This window comes from Heterocephalus glaber, unplaced genomic scaffold (assembly GCF_053883595.1).
Source record: "Heterocephalus glaber isolate CG9 unplaced genomic scaffold, H.glaber_assembly_v1.0 deba00001827, whole genome shotgun sequence".
In the NCBI taxonomy this organism is placed as follows: domain Eukaryota; kingdom Metazoa; phylum Chordata; class Mammalia; order Rodentia; family Bathyergidae; genus Heterocephalus; species Heterocephalus glaber.
Genome location: NW_028258490.1, coordinates 724 through 24,616, shown reverse-complemented (window position 1 = coordinate 24,616; position 23,893 = coordinate 724). Strand labels below are relative to the sequence as shown.

General features: G+C 35.2%; 1 protein-coding gene and 1 non-coding gene across 2 annotated transcripts; one reads left to right on the top strand and one right to left on the bottom strand.

Annotated features, from left to right (window-relative positions):
* Window positions 1–1,115: 1,115 nt before the first annotated feature.
* Window positions 1,116–23,446, bottom strand: LOC147820644 (kinectin-like; the record flags this gene model as incomplete). The annotated part of the gene is made up of 12 exons (XM_087204001.1): window positions 1,116–1,593; window positions 4,098–4,217; window positions 5,230–5,322; window positions 7,207–7,290; window positions 9,596–9,679; window positions 9,831–9,914; window positions 11,205–11,297; window positions 11,414–11,503; window positions 12,577–12,657; window positions 15,654–15,740; window positions 21,363–21,453; window positions 23,412–23,446. Coding segments are annotated over 11 exons (927 nt in total), but the record flags the coding sequence as incomplete, so codon positions are not given.
* Window positions 11,973–12,080, top strand: LOC147820645 (U6 spliceosomal RNA). The gene has a single exon (XR_015448369.1). It is a non-coding gene; the product is annotated as a U6 spliceosomal RNA (small nuclear RNA).
* Window positions 23,447–23,893: the final 447 nt, after the last annotated feature.

Sequence of the window (23,893 nt, the reverse complement as noted above, 5' to 3'; positions counted from 1 at the left end):
TTGTTTTTTAGCTTTCCCATTGTCCTACCTTCTCTGGGGGCCTTGGTGATGAATGGGGTCATGAACAGTCATCTCTTGACTTACCTGGAGGTGGTAGTGTAGCCTTCTGTGATCACTGCTTGCAAGGGGCTTACTGCACCGAAGGGCCAAGGTGACCTGAATCCCCAAGGCAGTCACCACTGGTAATGGGCAGCCTCTTCAGTTTATCTCTGGATACTTTAGAAATTCAATTTGGTATGTGTGCTGAGAGAAAAAAAGTTAGGAGGCCCCACTTGAGTTAATCCTCGAGTCTAAAACTGAATTTCATCCATTCATTTATTTAATATTTGAGCACAAGTATCAACACTTTCTCAGGAACAGAGATACAGCAAAGAACCCAAAAAGAAGGTTCTGGCCCTCACAGAGCTTACTTGCTGGTGGCGGGATGGGGAGGAACAAGGCTATCTGTTAGAGAACCCTAAGTATTACAGATAAAAATGAAGCCGAAGAAGTAGGGTAGAGGGGATACTGAATGGTCAGAAAAGATCTTATAAGAAAAGTATTATTTAAGCAGATTTCAAGATGGTAAACAAGCAAACAAAAGCTGATATTCAAAAGAAGAGTTCTTAGCAAAGAAAAGGAAGTGCACAGTGCCTGTGGCAGAAGCATGACTATTATGTTCAAGAAACAGGAATGATACTATTTTGTAGCCTCCAAGGTACAATGGCACAAAATATTTGTCACCTGAAAAGAACAGTGTTGTACCAAATTATTTTTAAAAACTTTCATCAACAAAGCCATCTAAACTCTGTAATACGTGCCTGCAAAAGAAAACTAAAGTTAGTTATTATTACTTTAAAATCAATAGTAGCAGTAAAAGTAAAATAGAATTCCTGTACTAGGAGTGGGGTATTAAATCTGAAATCCTAAATTTTGCTCCATCCTTCCTGTAACCCACAGCACACTTGTCACAGTTTACACAGCACAGCAGCAGAGAAGACCCACAGCTCCAACTGGAAAGGTTACCTAAGTAACAAGACTTACTCATCTTGTTTGATGGCTGTGATTGTGTTCTAAATTATGTCCACCTGTAGAGCTAATGAACTCTGATAAAGCACAATGAGAATTAGGCTAACTCAAGTTTGAATAATAAGCATCCCTTTATTTGCTGACTGCCATTACAAAAACTGATTACATTTAGCAACAAAAGTGTCTTGAGTTGATGTCAGAGGCAGTTACTCCCCCAAAGTGTTAAGTAAAACAGTGTACAACATCAGTATTAAAATGTGAAATTTTACATTGTCTTTACCACTTTGATCTTCTGAACAATTGAATTGAACAAGGTAAAATAGTACACATTTATCTTCAGGAATGTCAAGGTCTAATTATTCAAACAGTTTTTATTATAAAACTAAATTCTGAAGGTGTCTACAGAGTTGGTTTCTCTTTAAATTTTTCTCTTTAAATCAGTAGTCTAACAAGATTAGAAAAGACAAAACTCTGTTCAGTGTTTCTGACATAGAAAGGGTGAAAACATAAATAAGGCTTTAATTTGGCAAAATATAATACAATGCCTTCTGCTGTCCTCAACTGAAGTTTCCCAATTACTTCACTCTGTAAAAGATCAGAAAGAAATTAACTTTAAAACAAAGCAACAAAAGTCAAATCAGAATACATTTTTCTTGTACATATTTCACTTGACCTAGCATACCCTTTCAAAGCAATTACACTCACGCTAATCAAAATTTTCTCAGGATTCAGATGAAGCTTTTAGGTAAATATTTTACAACGTGAGCCAAATCCTGTTAGGTAACATTGAAGAGGACAACACTGCAACCCCATTTTTATTAGTCCTACTCATGAGAACGTAAATCTAAGGCCAGTGAGAAGCATTAAAAACCAACTCAGAAATTTACAACTCTCCACTCATGAATAAATATTCACAAAGTCTAGAGGCAATTGGCAATCTTATATATTTCTATTTTTTGGTACCAGGGATCAAACTCCGGACCTTGGGCTTGTGAGGCAGGCGGCGGAACCACTGAGCTAAATTCCTGGCCCAATTTTATACATTTTTATGCTTGACAGATTAAGCCCTTCTCCAGTAACACCAGGCCTGTTGACTGATTTCAGCACAGTTAGCATATTTCATACATACTTCTACTATCTCATCACATGCCATGAAGGGCCTGTGATTGGATGCAGGGTTAAAAATTATTAATGATGTCATCAAAGACGGGTTCTTTGGACAGAAGCCATTCTAAAATGGATAAAGGAATTAAGAGCAAGGAAAGAAGTCAGTATTGTGATACGTTTCTTATTACAAGAATCCTTGTTAAATAGTGAAGAGAAAAAGTAGGGTGGTGAACTGAAAGAAACACAAGATTAAAATAAGCCACACTGTGCATGCTTTCAAGACTGGACAGAAGAAGCATTCCGAGAGAGTGAGGCTGAAGTGACGGGAAGGAGAGAAGAAAGAGTTACCAGAAGCAGGAAGCAAGCTGTTTCCTAATTTGGGAGAAAGATGATGTGGCAGAAGTGGAACCCCAGGAAACCAGAGAGGTTAGCTCTGGTTAGGATAAAAGACTGAGATGAGGTGTCATTACTTTTGCTGATACTTAAGAGAAAAAGAAGGGTTTATTAGGCAGGATCTTCTGAAAAGCATCTGACCTAAATTAGCATTTTAAAGAAAAACACATACTAAAATAGGTCAGAGGATGAGCAGCCTATAAAAGTGAGAAGGTGTGCCCTGCACCACCAAAGTGGAGGACTGTTATGGCTTGTGTCTGAATAGCCCTCCAGAGTCTCATGTGGTGCAGATGAGGCTTTCTCAGAGCTGGCTGGAGACAGGATGTCCGATGCTGGGATTAAGGGTGTCTGATCCCTAAATTACTCTAGACCTGAGTGCTATCCTCCCTGGGGGAGGGGGTAGCCTTGGCAAAATATAAAGGGACGAAAGAAGCTGCTCCGCTCACTTGTTTCTGCCTGCCTTGCTCTGCCATGAACTGCTTCTCCTCTACAGTGCCCCTCTGCCATGCCACCCTGCCCTGAAGCCAGCTCATTACGGCTGAAACCTCTACAAATTGTGAGCTGAAATAAACCTTTCCTTTTTTAACTTTGGGTGTCAGGTATTTTCTCTCAGCAATGAGAAAAGTAACTAAGACAAGGTCCATCATCTTTTTCAGGCTACTCAACCTATCCCTGAGGCCTGTGTAAAGCCATCAGTCTTAGGTATGGGTTCTGAAAGGCACAATTCAATGGTTAGTTGCCCCTTTGGGTCTACAGGAGAGTGTGATTATTTTAAACAGCCTCAAAAGAATAATATCTGAAGTATTCAGTGTGTATTCAAATACTCTAGGCAGTGTAACTTAAGATATTAAAAAATCAGTAAAATCCAGGTAACAACACAACAACAAAAAACCCTGCATTCACCAGTTAAAATAAAAGTCATTATTTAAGTGCTAATCATCCTGAGCTTTTCAAGGTAATACGGGCAATAAAAGTTTATAACATGATTTTGTTAATGATGGGTGGATTTATCCTCAATTAAAACCTTCAGCTCAGGCATTAATAGATTTCTTAGGTTACCTACAAAAGCAAACTTAAATAAAGAAGTCTAATACTCCCATCAACAGGTATATGGTAAATTTTGTGTGTTTATGTTAAAAAAAAAATTGTGATGACTTTATGTTCATCAATCTTCAGTAAAAATGTTGTGGGTCACTTTATTTTACCAAGTCATGAACAGAGGGGTAGGGAGGAGATATACAAATATTTCACCTGACCTAAGATCAGAAGAAACTAATGATGTACCAGGTATTGTGGCAACAGACAAACCCAGGGCGCCAAGTCACAAGAGAGTGTGTTTAATATAAAGATCAAATTTAGCAAAGATAAAGGTTTTGTCCCTTCCAAGCCAAAAGGCCTTCGAACTACACACAAGATGGAGATAAAACTCTAAAGAAGGTAAAGGCTATCATCTGAAAGTTCTGACAGAAATAATGAGGAAATATTTCTTTTGGAAAAATGAATTTTCTTGATTTGTGGTAAATATATATCACACATACCCTTCTCCCACTACGTCAATTAATAGACAGCAATACTCCATTTATTCTTACCCAAACCTGGTAGTGTTATTTCTCCTTTGTGAGCTGTTTGTTTACAGCCTGAAGCAACTGCTGTAACTGTGCTATAGTCTGATTTAGACTTACAGACATTGTCTCCTTTTCAGAAGACTCCTGAAAAAAAGAGATGAGTGATGAAAAACTCCAAATACAAGGAAAACAATGTGCAAACAAAAGCAGAAAATATCTTATTTCAAATACAAACATGAAAATTATGAAAAATGAAATAAAAATTAGCATCAGCAAAAACCACATAGAGAGTGTTAACTACTGGTGCAAACTAGTCAGCATCAAGGAAGATTATGTTGCAGGAAATTTTGTCCTTGGCCTCGAAAAGAAAAACCTAGAATCTCTGAATATCAGAAATAAATCCATTTTTCCTTTCAGAAAAAACAAAAACAAAAACAAAACCCCATGCAGTAAATCAGTTAACAGATGCTGAGCTCTTACTGGGTGCCAGGCAGTTCTAAGTGCTGCCTCACTACTGTAGGCCTTTGCACCCTAGCCCCAACTCCTTGATGGGGATAGAACCCAGGGCCTCATGCATGCTAGGGAAGAGCTACATTCCCAACCCAGTAATTTACAAATTAGCTCATTTATTCCTTCCAATAACCCCACAAGATAGGAACTAGTATTATTTCCTTGTACAAATGGAGCAACCAAACCACAGAACAACTAGGAATTTGCCTAACCACACACGAAGGTACTAAGCTAAGCGGTAGGGCTAGGATTCATACACAGGCGGTCCGTCTTCAGCACTTACACCCTGAATTAAGAACTACACCACAGTACCTCTCCACACAAACCTTGAGAGTAGACATAATATCTCACCACGTTAAAATGAAAACAAATATCAATGAAAACAGTGCACTATAGAGATACACTATTTTGAAGAAAATTGACTTGCAATTTTGTGTGCAACATAGGGGCTGGGGTTTAGCTCAATGGTTGAATCTGACTTGCCCAGTGTTAGGCCCTGCGTTTGAGTACCAGCACTGCAAAAAACCAACCAAACAAAAAAGGTGCAACATAACTGGCAGAAGCATGTTTTTCAGTCAGAGATGGATCCTGCACATAGCTTGTAAGATAAGTGGCCCAAGGATCTGGGGTTGAAGGAAATACATACCATTTCTGGGGAAACATCACTATTTTCAATAACAGTAGTATCTCCGGCAGCTTGTACTATTTTTGACTGGATAAGATCCAGTGACTCTTGCGCCTGTAAGAAAAGCAATATGGTAACTGATAAATACACACAAAATGAGTGCTTAGTTATATATTTTGCACAAAATTAAAGTCCTTTGAAAATACAATACAAAATGACAACAGCTATATCCCTCACCAGATTATGAGAACAAGTGCCCACTGTTGCAGATAGTTCAAATACATAAAACTATAAAGAAATTTTAAATAGAGACGACCATGGTTGATGTTTAGGTTAGTATTAGTCTAGAATAGGAGTCACTCCAATCTAGCCTGTTTTTGTACTGCTCAAATCTAAGAATGATTTTAATGTTTTTAAACATTTTTAAAAATGAAAGAGACAGGAATATTCAAGAGACTACACGTGGCCTACAAACTCTAACAGTCCATGGGTTTGCTGACTCCTAGTCTAGATCTGTGTAGGTAATATGTGCTTAGAGAAAACTGCCAGGAAGTTTTATATAAATGGGGTTTACCATACATGCTGTTTTATATTTGTCTGTTTCCAAAAGTATTTTGCTAACTTTTTCAGTTATTATGTATTTTGTGCATTTCCAATTGAGGGTTTCACAGTACTATTATACAGATACAGGCAAGTGACTGCTATCTGTTATCACCATTTTAGCCGTCATAACATTGTCCATGTACACCACTGAGCATCTGTTTAATACTGTGAAAGTACACTCCTAGTCTAAAACTGCCTGTTTGTTTTTCGCTCCAGGTCATTAATTAAAATAACCCATCAAAAGTAAACTCAGGGTGCTGGGGATTTATAGCTCAGTGGTTCCGCTGGCTGCCTCGCAAGCGCAAGGTCCCGAGTTTGATCCCCGGTACCAAAAAAAAAAAAGTAAATTCAGAGCTCAACTTTGACAGTGTATCATGCATCAGTTTCTCCTCTAAACCAAACTTCTTACATTCACATTTTATCTATATTAAAATAAAATGAAGCACTTGCAAGTCCTATACTTTTCCATGACAACAATCATAAGCAAACATAACCAACAAAACTATTTCATATTTTAAAAGGTGACATAGCTTTTAAATAAGATACTTTGGAAAAGTCTATTAGAATAACAAATATTTAAATGTTTAGAAGTATTCAATACTAGTGGGGGTATAGGTAACGGAAACTCTTAAGACCATGCTGGGAGGAGTATGAATCACTACTATATCTGGGGGTTCAGTTTACAATAACTATCAAAATTTTAGATGTGTACACATACCCCTTGATTCTGCAGTTCCAAAAAAATGACATATATAATTGTTTTGCTAATGACTGTATCTCCCATAAATTCTACTACAGCTCAAAAGAATACAGATAAAAATGTATATGAACTGTATCACTGAAAGTATCTCACAATAAAACTACAAAGAAATATAGTCTTAAAAAATCATCTACCTGTAAATGAGATTAAGAAAACTCTATCTGTATAAAGAAATAAATCAAAGGAACTGCTGCAGTATCAGAAATTTAACCCTTATAATGATCAACAGAAACGTACTTTCTAAATGGCTAGCCAAGTCTCAATTTAAAAAAATATGATGTAACCAAATTTAAATAATTGCAACTAAATTTAAAAGTTTACTCTATAGTTCATAAAATTACATAAACGTGATGAAGTGAATTATGGGAAAAAATAAGAACCAAGATATATCATGTACAGGTACAAATTCCCAATAATGAATGTGATCATAAGGTATACCTAAAATGTACCAAAATAAACTCAATTTTTTAAAAAATGGAAAACTACATCAAAGTGTAGTTCCAAAAAAAGTTAACTACACAACAAACAGCTTAAATTTATAAGGGATGCAAAAGAACACTAGAATTGATAGTGCTTTTGACTAAGATGCAAGGCACAACACATGCTGGATGCCGCCAAGTCTAGCAGTGCCTTACCTTATCCAAATCACCAGCTACCTTCTGTCTTTCACTTTGTTCAGTTTTAAGTTTTGTGAGTGTTTCATTTAACTGTGTCTTCAACTGAAAAAACAGAAAACACCATTTACTTCACATCCTTCCTTGATTATCCTGATACCCTAAGAACCAAAGAATAAATATGAAAGAATGGGATCGCTAACAGTGTAAAACACAGTGGATTAGCCACTATGCTGCATCAGATGTTCAAAAAAGCTAAGCAGTACAAGGTTTCCATCTGTAGGACTAAACATAGGAAAAGCTATAGAAATGAACTAGAGTTTAGAGGAGAAAACTGAAAATCCAAAAACAAAACCACCAAATCACCATTTATAAAGTATTTATTGAAATTATTCCAAACTTAACAGCAAACAGAAATTTCACTATTTTAAAGGCCTTCTTAATCTATACAGTTCAATTAAAGACTCATTTGTGTAATATTTTAAAGACACTGAAGATTACAAATCCAGTAAGATGAACAAAACTGTTGACCGTCTTATAGACTTCATTAAAAGTCAGTGCAAGACCACACTGATCTAAATCACACCAGCAAGAAATGTCTTCATCATATAATCTCAATAACCAATCTATTAAAAGTAATAATGCTATACAGATCTCTAGTGCTTCTTCTCTGACAACTGTTCTAATAAGATATCAGGGAAATGGACTATGCTGCCTTCAAAATACCAAGTGCATCCAGTCACTTCCCCCATACCCAGTCCACAGACAGGCATGACTTTCCAGTTCTGGGCCTTAAGAGGGGAAAATGTATGACACTGACTTATAAAAGTGGGAGGGTTAGCTAATGGGAGGCATTCCAATTTGGGAATCTTATTTGGGGGAACTCTACTTAAATACCAAAACAGTTTTTGCTTCTTCAATTAATCCTGAGTTTAATACTCTGTGTCAGAGAGGTCAGTCTTCCGGTCCCAAAACAAAGAGTATGCATAGGCAAAATTATTTTATCTTGAACTGTGGCAACAGTTAACCAGAACAAATAAAGATTCCAAACTTAAGACAAAAGGGAAGAAGGGTGAAGGGAATAAAACTTAAAATGGTCTCTTGTCAAAAAGTAGAGGGCAAAGCAACAATAACAAACAAGAACAACAAGAAACAAAGAGCATCGGACTAAACTGAGATGCAACCATAATCCTATGAATTTGATGCAAGGTTAGGCCCTGAAATTAAAAAGCAAAACTAACTAACTAGTTGTTGGAGAAGATTTTTAAAAAACACATTCCCTTATATCTCATTATATATAAATTATATAAAAAGAATTTTTTTAAAAAGTGGTATATCAGAGTCCTGGATCTACGCAATGAATAGCAAACATGTACATAAAACTAGTCTTACACTGCAGTGGGAATGAGTTCAACTACAGCACTGGTAAATAAGGCAAATATTTTATTTAAAAAAATAAAGGTGTGTGTAGTGCTCTGTATGTATTTCACATAATATGCTGATTCTCATAAATCACTGCCATAACATAGAACAGCCACAAATTAATGAATTAAAAATCTTCCTTGGTACATGTAAAGTAGCCAACAAGAAAATTCCAAGATGGGCAGGGTTAATTTTGGGTAAGAAAAAATTTACTGTAATTTCTCTAACAAACAGTATGTTTAAGTACTTAAAAAAAAAAAATCTAACCCTGTGCTATAACAAATTTCAAGTTACAAGATGTAATACATGTCTGAAACAGGGAACAAGAGACCATAATCATCCAACAGCTAAGTCTGTCAACAATCAGTATAAATTTTTAGAAAATTTAAGAACTGGAATGCGTGGAATCATGTCTTAAGGCATTCAATTAATCTCTAAGTCTGCATTTTTGGATTACTATGAGCTAAATAATATTTTGATAAAGAATTTTACAGGCTTCTTGTATTTTATAATTTACAGGAAGATTATATAAAATAAGCTGGATTGAACTACTGCCCTAGAATGAAGAGCAGGTACCTTCAACCTTTAATAATCTTCCGGGTTAGAAAATGAGAGGCCCAGTTAACTATGATAGCTTGAGAGAAGAATCTTCACAACTCAGCCAATCATTTGTTTTCTTTCTCTATTTGCTAAAAATAATGTTGTTTGAGGAATTAGGCTTTATAAAAATATAGAAAAGTTTGAAAAAGAGTCGGAAGCCAAACATGCCACTGTTAGGAGTTAAGAAAAGAATCATTTTATGAGTCAAGAAAAGAAAGATCATCTTAGGAGTCATCAGAATATGAAGATTATCTTAAAATTTATAAAATGCCAAGCTATAGATAGATGGTTAGGTTAGCAAGGAAAAAAGGTTTGTATGGTTTCTCCACATGTCAACACAAGTGTTTCCAGAGCCTACTTGGTACTCAGTGGAGAACAAGCTTCTTACCAAATTTAGCTCTTCATTCTGTCTTACTGCTTCAGAATATGAATCATCAAGTTTTTTCTGCAATTCAGTCAACAGATCTTTCAGCTGCAATGAAGTTTAGAGTTTTAAGATCGATCTTCTTATGATATCCCATGTTTTGGAAGCTCTTCCACAAACAACTTACACTGAATTATTTTAGCAGTCCATTACAAACTTAATTTAAATTGAGAAACAAGGCTGAAAGAATTTTAAGTACCTCTCTCACTTCTGTAACGTAAGTAGATCGCTCAATTTCTGCCTTCTCTAGTTCCATTTCCAAATGCTCTCGCTCTCTTCTCAGCTAGTAAGGCAACAAAGAAGGAACAGTCAACACATGTAAGATTTCCTTTCATGATGTTTCTTCACAATGAAAGTTAGGACACTTATGAATATAAAACTGGATCAACTCAAATAACTACACAACATATGGAGAGAATAACTTATCATTAGATAAAGGCAATCTTGAAAAACAAATCTTCGGGCAACCCGTAATACTATAAATAAGCTCATAGGTTATAAGACAAATAACATACATTTTCAATATCTTTATTTTCTCTTCTTAATTGCTCTAACTCTTGCTCTGAAGACGTAATTGATAATAGCATCTAAAAATAATTTTAAGACCAAGTAAACCACAGAGGAGATAGGCAAGTGTGTCCAACCTGCAGCCCACCATTTTTTATTTTTCTGATGCTTTTTTTTGTGAGTGAAGAGGAACTATCTTGGGCTGCATATAAAATGTATAATATAATAAATATGTAAGTAACAAATTTCCTTTTAACATTTTTATTATAACATTTTTCATACAGGGAAAAAGGCAGGCCACAGATTTCTGTCTATAATTTTAAATTAATTAAGACAGTTCAGAGCTTCTCACTTAAAATCATACTGACTTTTCAAAGACCTTAACAATAAGAATTTCACTTTTTTTGAGATTATATTAGGCCCAATTAAAAGTGCCTAAGAAAATACATGTGTACCAAAATGGCACATTCTACCACATCCAAGCAAAATAGAGAAAAATGAAGACTGCACAGTAATATGTGGATCTCACAAAACTACAATTAACTTTTTCTTGAATACATCATGTGTTATCAAAGTTGTTTTTTGTTGTTTTTTTGGTTTTTTTTAGACACGGTCTAACTATGTAGTTAACCTGGCCTTGAACTCACTATGTAGCCCAGGCAGGCCACAAACTCACAGTGCTCCTCCTGCCTCAGCCTTCCAAGTGCTGCGATTACAGGCACATGTCACCAAGCCCGGCCAATTATCAATATTTTAAAATTAATTCTGAACCCAGAACTCTTCACCATATGTTACAGAATAGAAATTCTCTCAAATCACTTTACATTCTCCATCACTACCCCTGTGTGGTTGTGCTCTATAAACTTGTGACTTTCAAGTGTGGATAGGCATCACAATCACCAAGAGGGTTTATGAAAACACAGACTACTGCCCCTCACAAGTTTCAGACCCAGTGAGTCTGGGGTGAGGCTAAGAAGGTGCACTTCTCATGGAAGTCTCTGGTGCTGACAGTGCTAGTCCAGGCCCTATCTCTGAGAACCAGTGTCCTAAGCTCTTCTTTAAGTACCTGCTTAATTGTCTTTTGTAATTCATCCACCTTAACTTTCCATTTATTTTCCTCTTCCTCCACACTTTTCTGTAGCTTCTGTAAAATTCCTTCCTACAAAGATACAGTTTTGAAAAACCCATGTTACAATGCCACGATAAACTATTTAGGCTATGAAAGAGTATGTTAATAGATGAAAAATAAAATGTAGATTAAAAATCATTTCCTACTGTTTCTGCAAGGACTGATTTATACGTATCACACTCCAGCTGTAATAGCGTGTGTGTTTCATCAGCTTCTTTCAACTTATACTCTAAAACCTGCAAAGAATAAAATAAAAATAAATTCTCTAATTTTTATCAGTAAATTCTGTGCTTCAATTTTATTTAAGGACTTAATTTTATATTACAAAAATGGTTTCAAATGGTTTATAACAAAACACTAAGTGGCAATTAAGTACAGTAACTCTGTTGGTCACATCTGATGGTCACTAATAAAACTGCTCACTACAAAATATACTATATAATTTTATAATAAATAGGCTTATTTCTCCTTAGCCAGATGGTAAAATCAAAGCAGATGCACATGTAAAGGTCACAATGCCTATGCCACACAACTGCCACTTAGGATACAAGAGAACAACAATAATAATTCCCTTCAATTTCAGAGGTGAAAGGTAAAAATCAAGCCCGGTTCCGATACTCCTAATTATTTATTTGATGAAACTTGAGCAAACTGGTGAAACTCTACCTACTACCTCACTGACTTTTGTTTTTTAAACTTTGGCTAGTGCTCGCTTCAGCAGCACATATACTAAAAATGGAATGACACAGTGAAGATTTAGCACGGTCCCTATGCAAGGATGACACACACATCTGGGAAGTGTCCCCTACTTAAGAAAAATGGGATAAGAGAATGGGGGGGGGGCCGACAAGCTGTGGCAGGCACACGCATGTAACCACTCGCCAACATGACTGTAACTCCATGTACTCCAAACATGTACTAATAATATCCAAACTAAAAAAAATAAACTCATGCTAAACAGAGCAAGAAAGAGTTACATATTCAGTTTTAGAAAAGGAAAAACATTAGCTTTGTACATAAATCAAATGCGAAGACACTAAAATGTACACAAAATGATCACTCCCTTCTATTTTTCTTAAATAAAAGATGATTATTCTGGGCCGGGGATTTAGCTCAGTAATTCCACCGCCTGCCTCGCAAGCGCAAGGTCCCGAGTTTGATCCCTGGTACCCAAATAAATAAATAAATAAATTATTATTCTCCTAAAAAGAGATCCTTTATCTCTCCAGAACATATGAAAACAAACTCTGACTTGCTCCTTTTTTCCCAGGTTTCATTAAAATACAGATAGTTCACTTCTTAAACTAACCTTAACTTCTTCTGAACCTGAACTTCCAGCTATACACTCTTTTGCTTTCTTTTCAAATCCATGCAACCATTCACTGTAACTCTGCGAAGGAAAAAAGTCAAAGTCATCGATTTCCAAAAAATATCCCAAAGAAATGATGAAACATTTGAGACAATCAGTAGGTAGTTCTAAAAGAAACCTATATAGACATCACCATCCCCCAAGAAATTTCAAAAGGGAATATAACTTTAACTGGAACATAATCCAGTCTTTAAACACCGAAAATATACCTATATACTACCATCAAAATAAAATCTTATTTATCCTGATCAAAAATATTTGCAACTGAATTATGGACTTAAAGATGGAAGACTCAGGCTCAAATCTGGCTTCTCCTACGTATGAGCACCAGGATCAATGAATTCAATCTTTAAAACAATAAAAATCCAGAATGAGTAATTTTTCAATACTTTTTTCCAAGCAAGATATTTCTTAAAGTATTTAAATTTTAAAAACTTCAAATTCTTTGAAGGTGCTCCAGATTCCTGAAAATATTTCACAAAAGTTAAGAAATAAGTGTATCAAATTTTCTCTTACTCCTCGAGTCTTTGGTTTAGCTAATTCAAGAAAAAGAAAAATTCTCATACTATTTCTATTAATTTCTTCAAGATAAAGCTTCACTTAAGTGGCTGAATCAGAATGCTCTATAAACTATCAAGAATAAAAACAAAAGTGGATGTTGAAAACACCTCACAGTATTCTCTAATCTTCAATATAACACTAGCTTAAAAAGCCTCTCCATTTTAAAAGAATGACATTCTGACATCATAAATTTGAATCAAGATTAAATGTATACTTGTAAAATCCTACTTAACAGCTTCAAATATTGAGATTCAACATAAAATCAGATGAAAAGCTGATTTAATTGCTTAGAGTTTATAAATCTCCCTTCAGGTCATATAGTTTAATCTTCCCTGTGCTGATCTGCTTAGCAAAACAAAAATAGCACTAATGATTACTAATGATTATGTTATCGTGCTAATACTAATGAAGCTTATTGATTTATGACCATATAAGGTAAATAGTAGATTGTCTTTCATGCCTTTTGAAAACCTAAAATGCTAAACTCTGAGTAGCCCACAGAACATTTAGTATATTTCTTAAATACAGACTGCATACAGAAATATTCAATTTCTAGCAAATGTATGAACAAAAGCCAAAGAGTATCACCCAGGGCTTACAGTGATTTGTAAATTTTTATAGATTCATGAAGATTTGTTTATTGAAGGTAGGTAGAACTGCTATTAAGACTGAGTCTGGGGCCCGGAATTTAGCTCAGTGGTTCTGCCACCTGCCTCGCAAGCACAAGGTCCCAAGTTCAGTCCCTGGTACCAAAAAAAAAAAAAGACTGAATCTGCTACATTAAAAAGAAGTTTTACTGCTGGTGATCTTACAAAAGCTTTGAAGAACAGAAACTACTATGCATTAACTCTCTTGGCTCATAAAATACTATCAAATAAATAAACCTCTGTTTTATTTCTATTAACAGAATGTAAAATAGAAATAAAACAGATACAAAAGTTCAACTCAAGTGGCAGCGATCTACTTAACTGTTCACGCCCAAATGTATCATCAATGTTTACAATGGAAACAAAAGAATTTTCTCTCTTTACTTGAATTAAATGCAGATTTTATGTCATGTAATAAAAAAAAGCAGCTAAACTCGGACTATACACAGAACAGGCCATTAAGTTTACTTATACCACCCTTAACACCCACACCTAGAGGACCAGAGCTCCTCTAGAAACAGATACCATGTTTGGGATGGGAAATATAATGAATCACCAACATCTTGTTATACCATGAAGCACAGAAGTTAACATAAGTTAACAAAGTTTAGTAGTGTTGTGTCAAAAAGACTCAAGAGCCAGCCTAAATAAGCTCCAGGGAAGACAAAGCAGACATTCTAAATGACCTACTACTGATGGAAGAATACAACTGCCCACAGACCTCTACCTCCAAAATACTAAGACTGAATCTGATTAGGCCTCTACTGAATACCAACTCATGGGCTACACAAAGACACCAGCTAAATCTAAACTGAGGAAAACTCCATAGGAAACTACTAGGTTTAAAAGAGAAAAATGGGTAGAGGGGTTTCTGATGGAGCGAAACTTGTGGAATATAACATCTCAATCCAGTCACATGTTGATCTTATTTGGGTCCCGATTAAAACAAACTATCATGAGTTATTTTTTCATTAAAAGTTTTAAGTGCTAACTGGAGGAATCAAGCAATGACTATACAAAATTAAGGATGTATTTTTAATGACATTTAAAAAGGAATTCTTATCCTTTAGAAATATGCACTCAAATATTTTCAGATGTAACAGTGAGGCTTGTGTTCCTTCCAAATGATCTGGGCAGTGCCAAGTGGGAAGAAGATAAGAGTTTATGTACTGTCACATAACATATAATTGCTGAGGTGGAATGCTAGGCTCATTATTCTATTCTTTCTACTTTTGAACATGTGAACCATTTTCCATTCAAATGCTCACCTACTCCAGGAAACAACCTGCATCCTCAGTGGCCTTCTCTACTACATTAATTTTCTGAACCTGAGTAAATTCTCTCCCATTTAAAAGATGTCAAACTTAAGTAAAGCAAATTCTCTATTATCTTCAAGACTTTTGCTTGAAGAAATTAACAGGTGATCAAAATCTTGAATTTTTGAAATGTAAAGAGCCCGTCAATGGTATCAAATACATTCCGAAACATTGCTAAAATGAATAGGTAATCACTTAAAACTCAGTTCTACTTTGAGAAAGGCAATAAGAGTATTATTGATCTTATTAACCATTCAGAAATACTTCCTTCCCAAATATGGTGATTACGATAATCTGAATTTTACAGATCACAACAAAAATATCAGGGGAATAAAAAAATGAGTTTTAGACTAAGTTATTAATCCTAACTACTCAAAAGGACCCTGGGTTAATAATGGCAAACATTAAGGAATCTATCAATCCAAGTGATGAGAACAAATCCTATGTATATACAACTTTCTTAAATAAGGTATTTTAAAGAAATTGGTCTTACCAAATTAGAAGGGATAGACACCTTTGGAAATAATTTTTTAAGAACTTCTTTAGCCTCCAACTCAACTGCTTCCACACATTGTCTTTCCTAAAGCAGAAGATATACCAAGTCAAATTTAGAAGATAATGAAATCTAAAAAAGAGAAAACACTATGGTCTTTTTAAGATTTAAAGGAGGAAAAGTCAATGTAAAATTATTTTAATACTGACAAATATCAAATTTTCCCATTTTAAGAAATCAAAACGCTTCCATAAGAAAAAAAACCTGCAAAATCTGTAAAGTATCCTAAATAACAAATATTTATTAATAAGACAAAAGACTTGAAAAACTGGACATTTTCCTTGGCATTAGAAATCAACGGATTTCTGAGAAAAATTAACCCCTGAAACAACAATCAAAAATAAAACAAAACACAGTTCTTATAGCTAAAACTTTATAAACTACCTTGTCAAAAAACATATAACAAACTTAATGGTAAGTAAATCTGAAGGAGAGGCAGAGGGAGGGGATGAAGAAAAGAGAAGGGGAAGGGGGAGAAGCAGGAGGAGAAGAAGAAAAAGAAATGGCATGGGAATAAAATGGCAACCTCCATATTTCCGTCTTCAAAGTCAGGAGAAGACATCTGTGCTAAACAAAACAAAAAAGACCATCAAAATTTGATGGGTGGTAGAAATGGGAAAAAGAGGAAAGAAAGCAAGGAGAAACTGATAATAAATTATTCTACTTATGCCAAACATCAAGGAGACTAATTCCGCCACTTCTATATAGGCTCCGTCAGTTGTAAATTTAAATCATTACAAATATGTCAGTCTAAATTTACCGATTTTTTTAAAAAATTTTTTTTAAATTTACTGGTTTTAAATGCAACTCTAATGGATATCAATCAAACTCAAAACCATGGTTTGTCAAAATCAGGGCAATGATTCGATCACAAACCCCACACCACCAGCACCACCAAAAATCTAATATTCAAACAATCTTTGCAAGATTTAAAAAAAAAAAAAAGACAGCTTGAAAATTGCACGTGTAAACCAAGGCAAGTAAATCATTTGAAAACAACACTCGTGAAGCTCAAGTGGGTGACCAGGCAGACAAGCCAGCAATATCTCACTAGTACATTTCTCCATCAGTTAGAGGTGATCTTTGAAATCTACCATTGGTTTAAGGTGCACACACTTCAATTTAACTAAATCTAATCACACAAAAACTCTAAATTTGCCTAACAAAGCTATAGATTTTATCATATTCTATACACTCAAAAAGCTGTTCCTTTATCAAGGATTAGTGGCAATATCTATAAGTATTTTACTGGGGTATTTTCAGCCAATTAAAAAACACTACATCGCAGGAATATACAAAACTATCTAAAAGAAGGTATATCCACTCAAGGAAAATAACTGTTACTTCAGAGACAACTCAGAGAGAATTTTTACCATTTGATTAGATTTTTTTTTTTTCTTTGAGACAAGAGTCTCACTATGTAGTTCAGAGTTTCACTGTAGCCCAGAGAGTGGCCATGAACTCACAGCTATCCTGCCTCAGTCTCCTGAGTGCTGGGATTACAGGCATGTTCCACCATATCCAGCTGCTAGACCACTCTTTAAGGAAAATCAATTTAAAAAAGCACTGGAACAGAAGCTTTCTTTTTGGTGGTAGTGGTGGTGGTACTGGGGAGTGAACCCAGTACCCAGCAATGACCTACACATCCCCAGCACTTGTTTAGAGACAGTGTCACTAAATTGTACCAGGTGGGTTTGAACTTGCCATCTTTCTGCCTCAGCCTCCCAAAAGTGCATGTGCCACCACACCCTTCAGGAACAGACGTGTTTTGAAAAATTTCCAAGAGAAAATGAATCCAAATCTAAAGTAAGTGTATAACTTGTAATCAGGAGCTACAAACATGAGAAGTTACTTTTATTATATATTAACAATTTTAACTACAGAGTTTTTCTTTGACATAATAAGTTGTAGATAGCAATTTCCACTTCACATTAACACCAGGAAGAGATCTAATGTTGGAAATCGGACTTATAATTTCATTACCATCTTTAGGTGAAATATATAAAAATTATCTTTCATATAAACCCGTCACTTATAGTAGCTCAAGAATATTATTTTTAAAATAATACTGGAAAAGTAGTAGCACACTTCTGTTACATTTTAGGTAAGCTAACTGAAGTTACTTATTTCTGGCACCTAAAACCCTAAAGATGTGTTGCTTTGCTAGTACAGTTTGTGGCAGCAAATAAATCAACACCACTTCACACCTATACTTTCTAAGGACTGTCTAAATTCCGTTGAAACAGAGAAGGCCGTGAATTCTCTCTATACATTATTAGCTCTGCAAGAAACCATCATGCACATAGCTCTAGTTTTCTTTTGTAACCATAATACGCTTCTGGCCAATGGCATATATAGTAACTTCTATAGAAATGGCATGATCAGCAGTTCCTAGTGCCACTAACAAAATAAAAGCAAAAGTGTAGCTCTGGGGGGCGGGCAGAGAAATCGTAACAGAATTCTCATTGCTGACAGAAATGTCTGTACAACTGCAACTGCTGACAATGAAACAATATCTCATCTGGCCTTAATTTTTCTATTCTCTGGCCTATTGTTTTTCTGGTCCTAATACTACGAAGTATCTCAAACTTAAGAATTAGTGAAAATTACAGGTAAATAGGTATAAATCCACTGAATTAAATATAATTACAAAGGTAATGCAAATTTTTGGTCTGAAAATATATTCTGTTTAGAAAAGTCAAATATCCCCGAGACTTGTATTTAAAATTCAACAGATTATCCAAGTACACAAAGTTTTTAGAATGCTCAGTATAATTATATGGGTATCCACTAATCCATGTGCAAATTTCAATACACTGTCTCAATCTTTAAAAATTCTCTCTCCACTACAATTAGAAATCTTCACACTCAATGGATAACTTAAGCTCAAGAAGAATGTCCTTCATTGTTCTGAAAACAAAAGAGGGATACATGTTTCAGATGTACTGTGGTTAAGTCTCCCTCTTCTAAGGAACCTTCCCCATTAACACACTCAAAACTGATCTCTTTCCTGTGTTTCTTAAACCTTCTGTCATTTCCACACCTTGTCTGAGTCTTGATGTTGCCTCCAAAAACCCTAGTCCACTATGCATTGTAGACACGTACCAGGCATTTACATGTGTTTGTCAATAGTTCTGATTTCTTTAGTTCGGGATTTCAAAGTTCTCTTAATCACCCCCACAGGCACACCCTGTCCAACAAGGCCTGCATGCATAGCACAGGCCTCCTGAGATTGTGCAGCTTAATTAAAGCAGTGCTCCCCAAAGCTCCAACAATGAAGTAAGTCATCCCAACAATTCAGCATGTCCAAAATTAAAACCTCAAGGAGTAGATGAGAAAAGCAAAGATGACAGAGATGATAAATATGGACAAGGAGATCTAATATTTAAATTGCAGTAGAATTAAATGCTTTAGTCTGATTTTAAGACAAGCTGCAGATTTTTTCTGTTCCGTGGACCGTTTCTACAAGTTAATGTTACAACCTTGGAAGTCGTGTTCACTTTGTCCTGCAGCATTTTTTCAGTTGATGCCAATGCTTCCATTGCTTCCCAGTTTTTCTCCCGAAGGTCCTAATCATTTTTAGAAAGAATGATTTAAGTTTATCCATTATTAAAAGATTTTTGCTTTTTACTTTCACCAGTATTTTGCACTGCATTTAAATGCTGGTTACTGCAAAATTATTTCAATGGGAAAATATGCATATGAGCAAAAAATAAAAAGCAATGTTTAGAGTTGAATGAGAAAATAGACGCCCACTTTCCAAGTTTTAGTATACATGCCAAATGTGCCAGCTTTTAAAACAATTACTGTGCATATGAGACGAAGAAAGCATTCAAAATTAAACACACAAACCACCATTACAAGCATGAATTCAGTTACCACATATTAAAGGATTAAAGACAGAGCAAATATACACGTATTATAAAAGCTTTTCACATGATTTCAAAGCAAAGTTCAAACCACTCATGGGACTTTCCATAGCAGCACCACATTTTCCCTCTAACTCTTTTAATATAGTTAACATCTTTCTAATCTAACTAGGAATGACACAGAATTAATTCACTATATTCTATATCTTTCCAAATGTATGTCACAAAACAACCTGACACCAGTTGTACAAAGTACCTGACTGAGGCAAATGGGGAGGCTGGAAAGCTATAAAACACGTTCTCTTAGAGGAGGAAATAGAGATAACTGAAAACTGAGCTCTGAAAGATCTAGATTTTAATTGCATTTCATTAGGAATTACAGACACTATGCTATATTTCAATCTAAAATGAAAAGCCAATAATCACCACTTATTGAATGCTTAGGTGCCAAATATTATACTTCATAAACTCTCATTAATCCTTGTAACAATTTATAAACTACAGTATTCCCATTGTATGGATGGGAAAGCCATAGCTGAAAGTTAGGAAATCTGTCCAAGCACACACAGCAAATGAAGAGGCAGAACTAGAGTAGGCACTACACTATGCTGGCCTCCAATGTCCTGGCTCTTGCCACTTGTCTCAAGGCCTCCAGGTGCTGTGCCGGCGGCTGCTGGTGCTGCTGTATTGAACTGGCATTGCCATGCCCTCCTTATCTCAGAATCCCAGCACAAAACACAGTCAAGACGTTAGCAGGATGTTGGTAAGTTCACCTTATCATCTGTGGCTGAGCAGTGCTATTAGTGATGCTACACAACACACCAAGGGCAATTCACATACCTAATTTTGACAAACTCAGGGGTGCAGGAAAATGCCAACTTATTACATTAAAAATTTAATGTAAACTTTGAAAATTTTAACTTACATTAGAAAATATATCCATTTATTATCAATATTCTCTTAGATTTCAGTAACATTTTGGCCCTGCCCAAGTCTTAGTAATCATACTTTTGCGTGCAAATATTCCTTCTCTAGTTAGAATATGAACTTTGTAGGTATGGCCCCTTAAGAGAATTTTTTTTTGGTACTGGAAATCGAACTCGGGTCCTTGCACTTGCAAGGTACAGTGGAACCACTGAGCTAAATCCCCAGCCCCCTTAAGAATTTGTGAAATTCACCTACATTCACTATTTGCTCAGTACAAGTACTGCATTAGAGTTGTAGTTCTTCAAAATCGGCTCCTTTCCATTTTATAGTATAAATTTATTCAGGTTCTAAGGCCTCCAACAGCTCACCAAAATTCACAGGCATGTCTTTCAGTTAAAAAAAGAGAAACCCCAGAAGGCTCCAAAAACTTAAATTACTGAGAATATTAGGTTTGAATACTGGTATTACTTTTAGTCTACAAAAAGGGTAGCCTGATCTAAATAAGAAGAAATACCTTTGATTGTAAAATACTGACTTTGATAGAACTATTTTTCCAGATTAAAAACTAAAGAAAAAGTCAACTGCTACTTAAAAAAAACTAATATAATCATAGCTTCAACATTTAAAGTGATATTCCTAAGTGTAAAAATTGGCCTCATCTATAAAAAAAAATCTGTTCTCCAATAACATTATTCTAATACCCTCCAAAAGCTACAAGCAAAAAGCAACAGTATTTTCTTACAAAGATTTAGAAATATAAAGTGAAAATATTCAAAGAAAAAAGAAACTCCTGAACTCTTTCTATGTTTAAGAAATAAAAAGAAAAGCTTCATTCTTATGAAAATTTGCTTACATTGTTTTTCTTCCTCTGATGTTCAACAGCATCCTTCAAAGAATCTAATTCATTCTGGAGACCAGTTATTTCTTTCTCTCTTTCTGAAATTCTAAACCAGAATATGAATACATGTTTTCAGTAAAGAGCAATTTTAGATAAGCAGAAACACAACTTAGATCCTAGCTAACGGGTAATATAATTTAGATAACTACATATCATTCTTACTACAAATAGATAATGTTTTGAAAAATGCATTGACAGCTTAGCGACGTTTATTACAGAAAGCCTATTCCTATGAATTCTTGACTTCAGAAATAATTTTTTAAATGTTTGCGCACATGACATGCTGAGGTTTGTGCTAAAAAGAAATTATGAACTGCTATAGCTGTTATTTCCCTTTATATCTGGTAGTGCAGTCGTTATTTATTTTGTAGTTATTTATTTGTTCACTGGGAAATGAATCCAGGGCCTTCTCGCTAAGTTACATCTTAACCCCATCCCTTTTAAGTTTTTGAGACAGAATCTCACTAAGTTGCCCAGGCTGGGCTCAAACTCGCCATCTCCCTGCCTCAGCCTCCCAGAATGCTGAGATTACAGTAGTGTTACCCATCAGCAGCTATTTCTCTAAGGACAGACAACTGATATTGAAGTAGTACCTTACCTGTAGTTTTTTCCCAAAGGCAATGAAATCAGTTATGACTTTTAAATGGCTCACTCAAAAAAACAGTAAATTAAAATGATAGGTGTTCCCCTGACATTTCCACACCATACTCATAAGCTTCGTGGTTCTTCATCCTCCCCGTTCTGTCTAATGAGTTACTTATTTCTCAGAAATGCAGAAAGCAATGGCAGAGAGTCACAATTCAACTGTTATCGTTGAGAGTGGCTTGGGTAGAAAATTAAATCATAAATGGTTCTTTCTTAAGAATAAGACTATATATAAGGTTTTTAGCTATAAAGTTTAAGTAAGAATTTCTTAATTTTTGCTCTTGAAATAAGAGGCTACCCAGCCCACAATCTATTTGTATATAGCCCTTAAACTGAAAGTTGTTGTTTCATTTGTTTATTGGTTTTCTGGTACTGGGGATCAAACTCAGGACATTGTACTTGCGAGACAGGCACGGCACCGCTGAACTAAATATCCTTGGGCCCTCGTTCGTTTGTTTTTTGAGACAGGGTCTTGCTATATTACCCAGGCTGGAATCAAATTCAGGTGGGCTCAAGTGATCCTTCTGCCCCAACCATGCAAGTGTAACTAAAGGTGTATGGTGCTATGTTCAGCCTCTTGTTTTAGGTTTTTAAAAGTTTAAGAAGAAGTAATGAAAAGAAAAGAGGAAAGGAAACATAGAGACCTATGTACCTCACAAGGCTTAAACTATTCACTATCAAGCCCGTTATAGAACATATGTGTCAGGCTTGTTTCATATAGTCACACTTAAGACTTAAAACAGTAAATAATTCTAACCTTATAAAGGATCAACAAACCAAGATGGAAGAACATTTGGATTACTTGTATCACCTGCAAGAATGCTTAATGTGGTTGAAACTTAACATGCTGAGACAGACTATAATGTATCTGAAATGACCTTGAACACAGGCTCTTAGATAAAATTATAGGTCAATAAGAAAAGAGGTTTTCCGTAAAAACAGTTCTCCTTAAGAGAGCAATCCTAAAGATTATAGATTTTCTTTAAATGCAAGAGCTAAACCAAAATTTGCACCATTCCATTCTGCCATGAGATTCAGAATAAAGACTCGGTAGGACAACTGAGATAATTAAAGGGTTTGCTATAATTCAATTGGGTGTTTTCTGAATGCCTGAAAAGAAAAACAAAAAACAGAAAGACTAAAAACATGCAAACTTATCCATCAAAAATCTTTTCCAAGAAATCCAAATATCCTAAAAAAGGATGTAAGTTGGCAAAGAAGCACAGGTAAGATCCACTGCCCACAGTTCAAGGTATGTAAGTAACTGTAAAACTCAAGATGACCATGTGCAGGTACATCACAATGCTTCTCTGAACTTGTAAGCGCATTAAAAAGTTACCACTTCAACTCACGACTTACACTTTTAATAATTCTTCATGAGAAGGAAAAGATGCCTATTAAAAGAGATAAACATTATTTCAAAACAAGCTTTAAGAAGACAGAAAAATAAATTTTTCTCAGATAAAAATTAAGCCAAAGCTAAAATTACTGTATTTATTCCCTAATGCCAGCATCTCAACTTCAATCAAGTGATTTTAATAATTATGTACAGATTTACAAAAAGGACTGAGTGCTAACTCCAATCTTCATCATCACTACATATTTAAAAAATCTTCACTTAAGTATTCATCAGTCTCCTATGTGCAAAGTACTAAGATAATATCTTAAATTTTCATACTGCATAATTCATACGTCACTATGTAAAAATTTTAAGCTTCTAAAATTAAAAAAGAAAATTAAACAGTGATGCCAGGCAGGTGCTGCCGCTCACCCTCCCACAGATGTGCCTCCCAGCGGATATTGTATTCATTTGCTTTATAAAGAAAAATAAATTTTCAAAG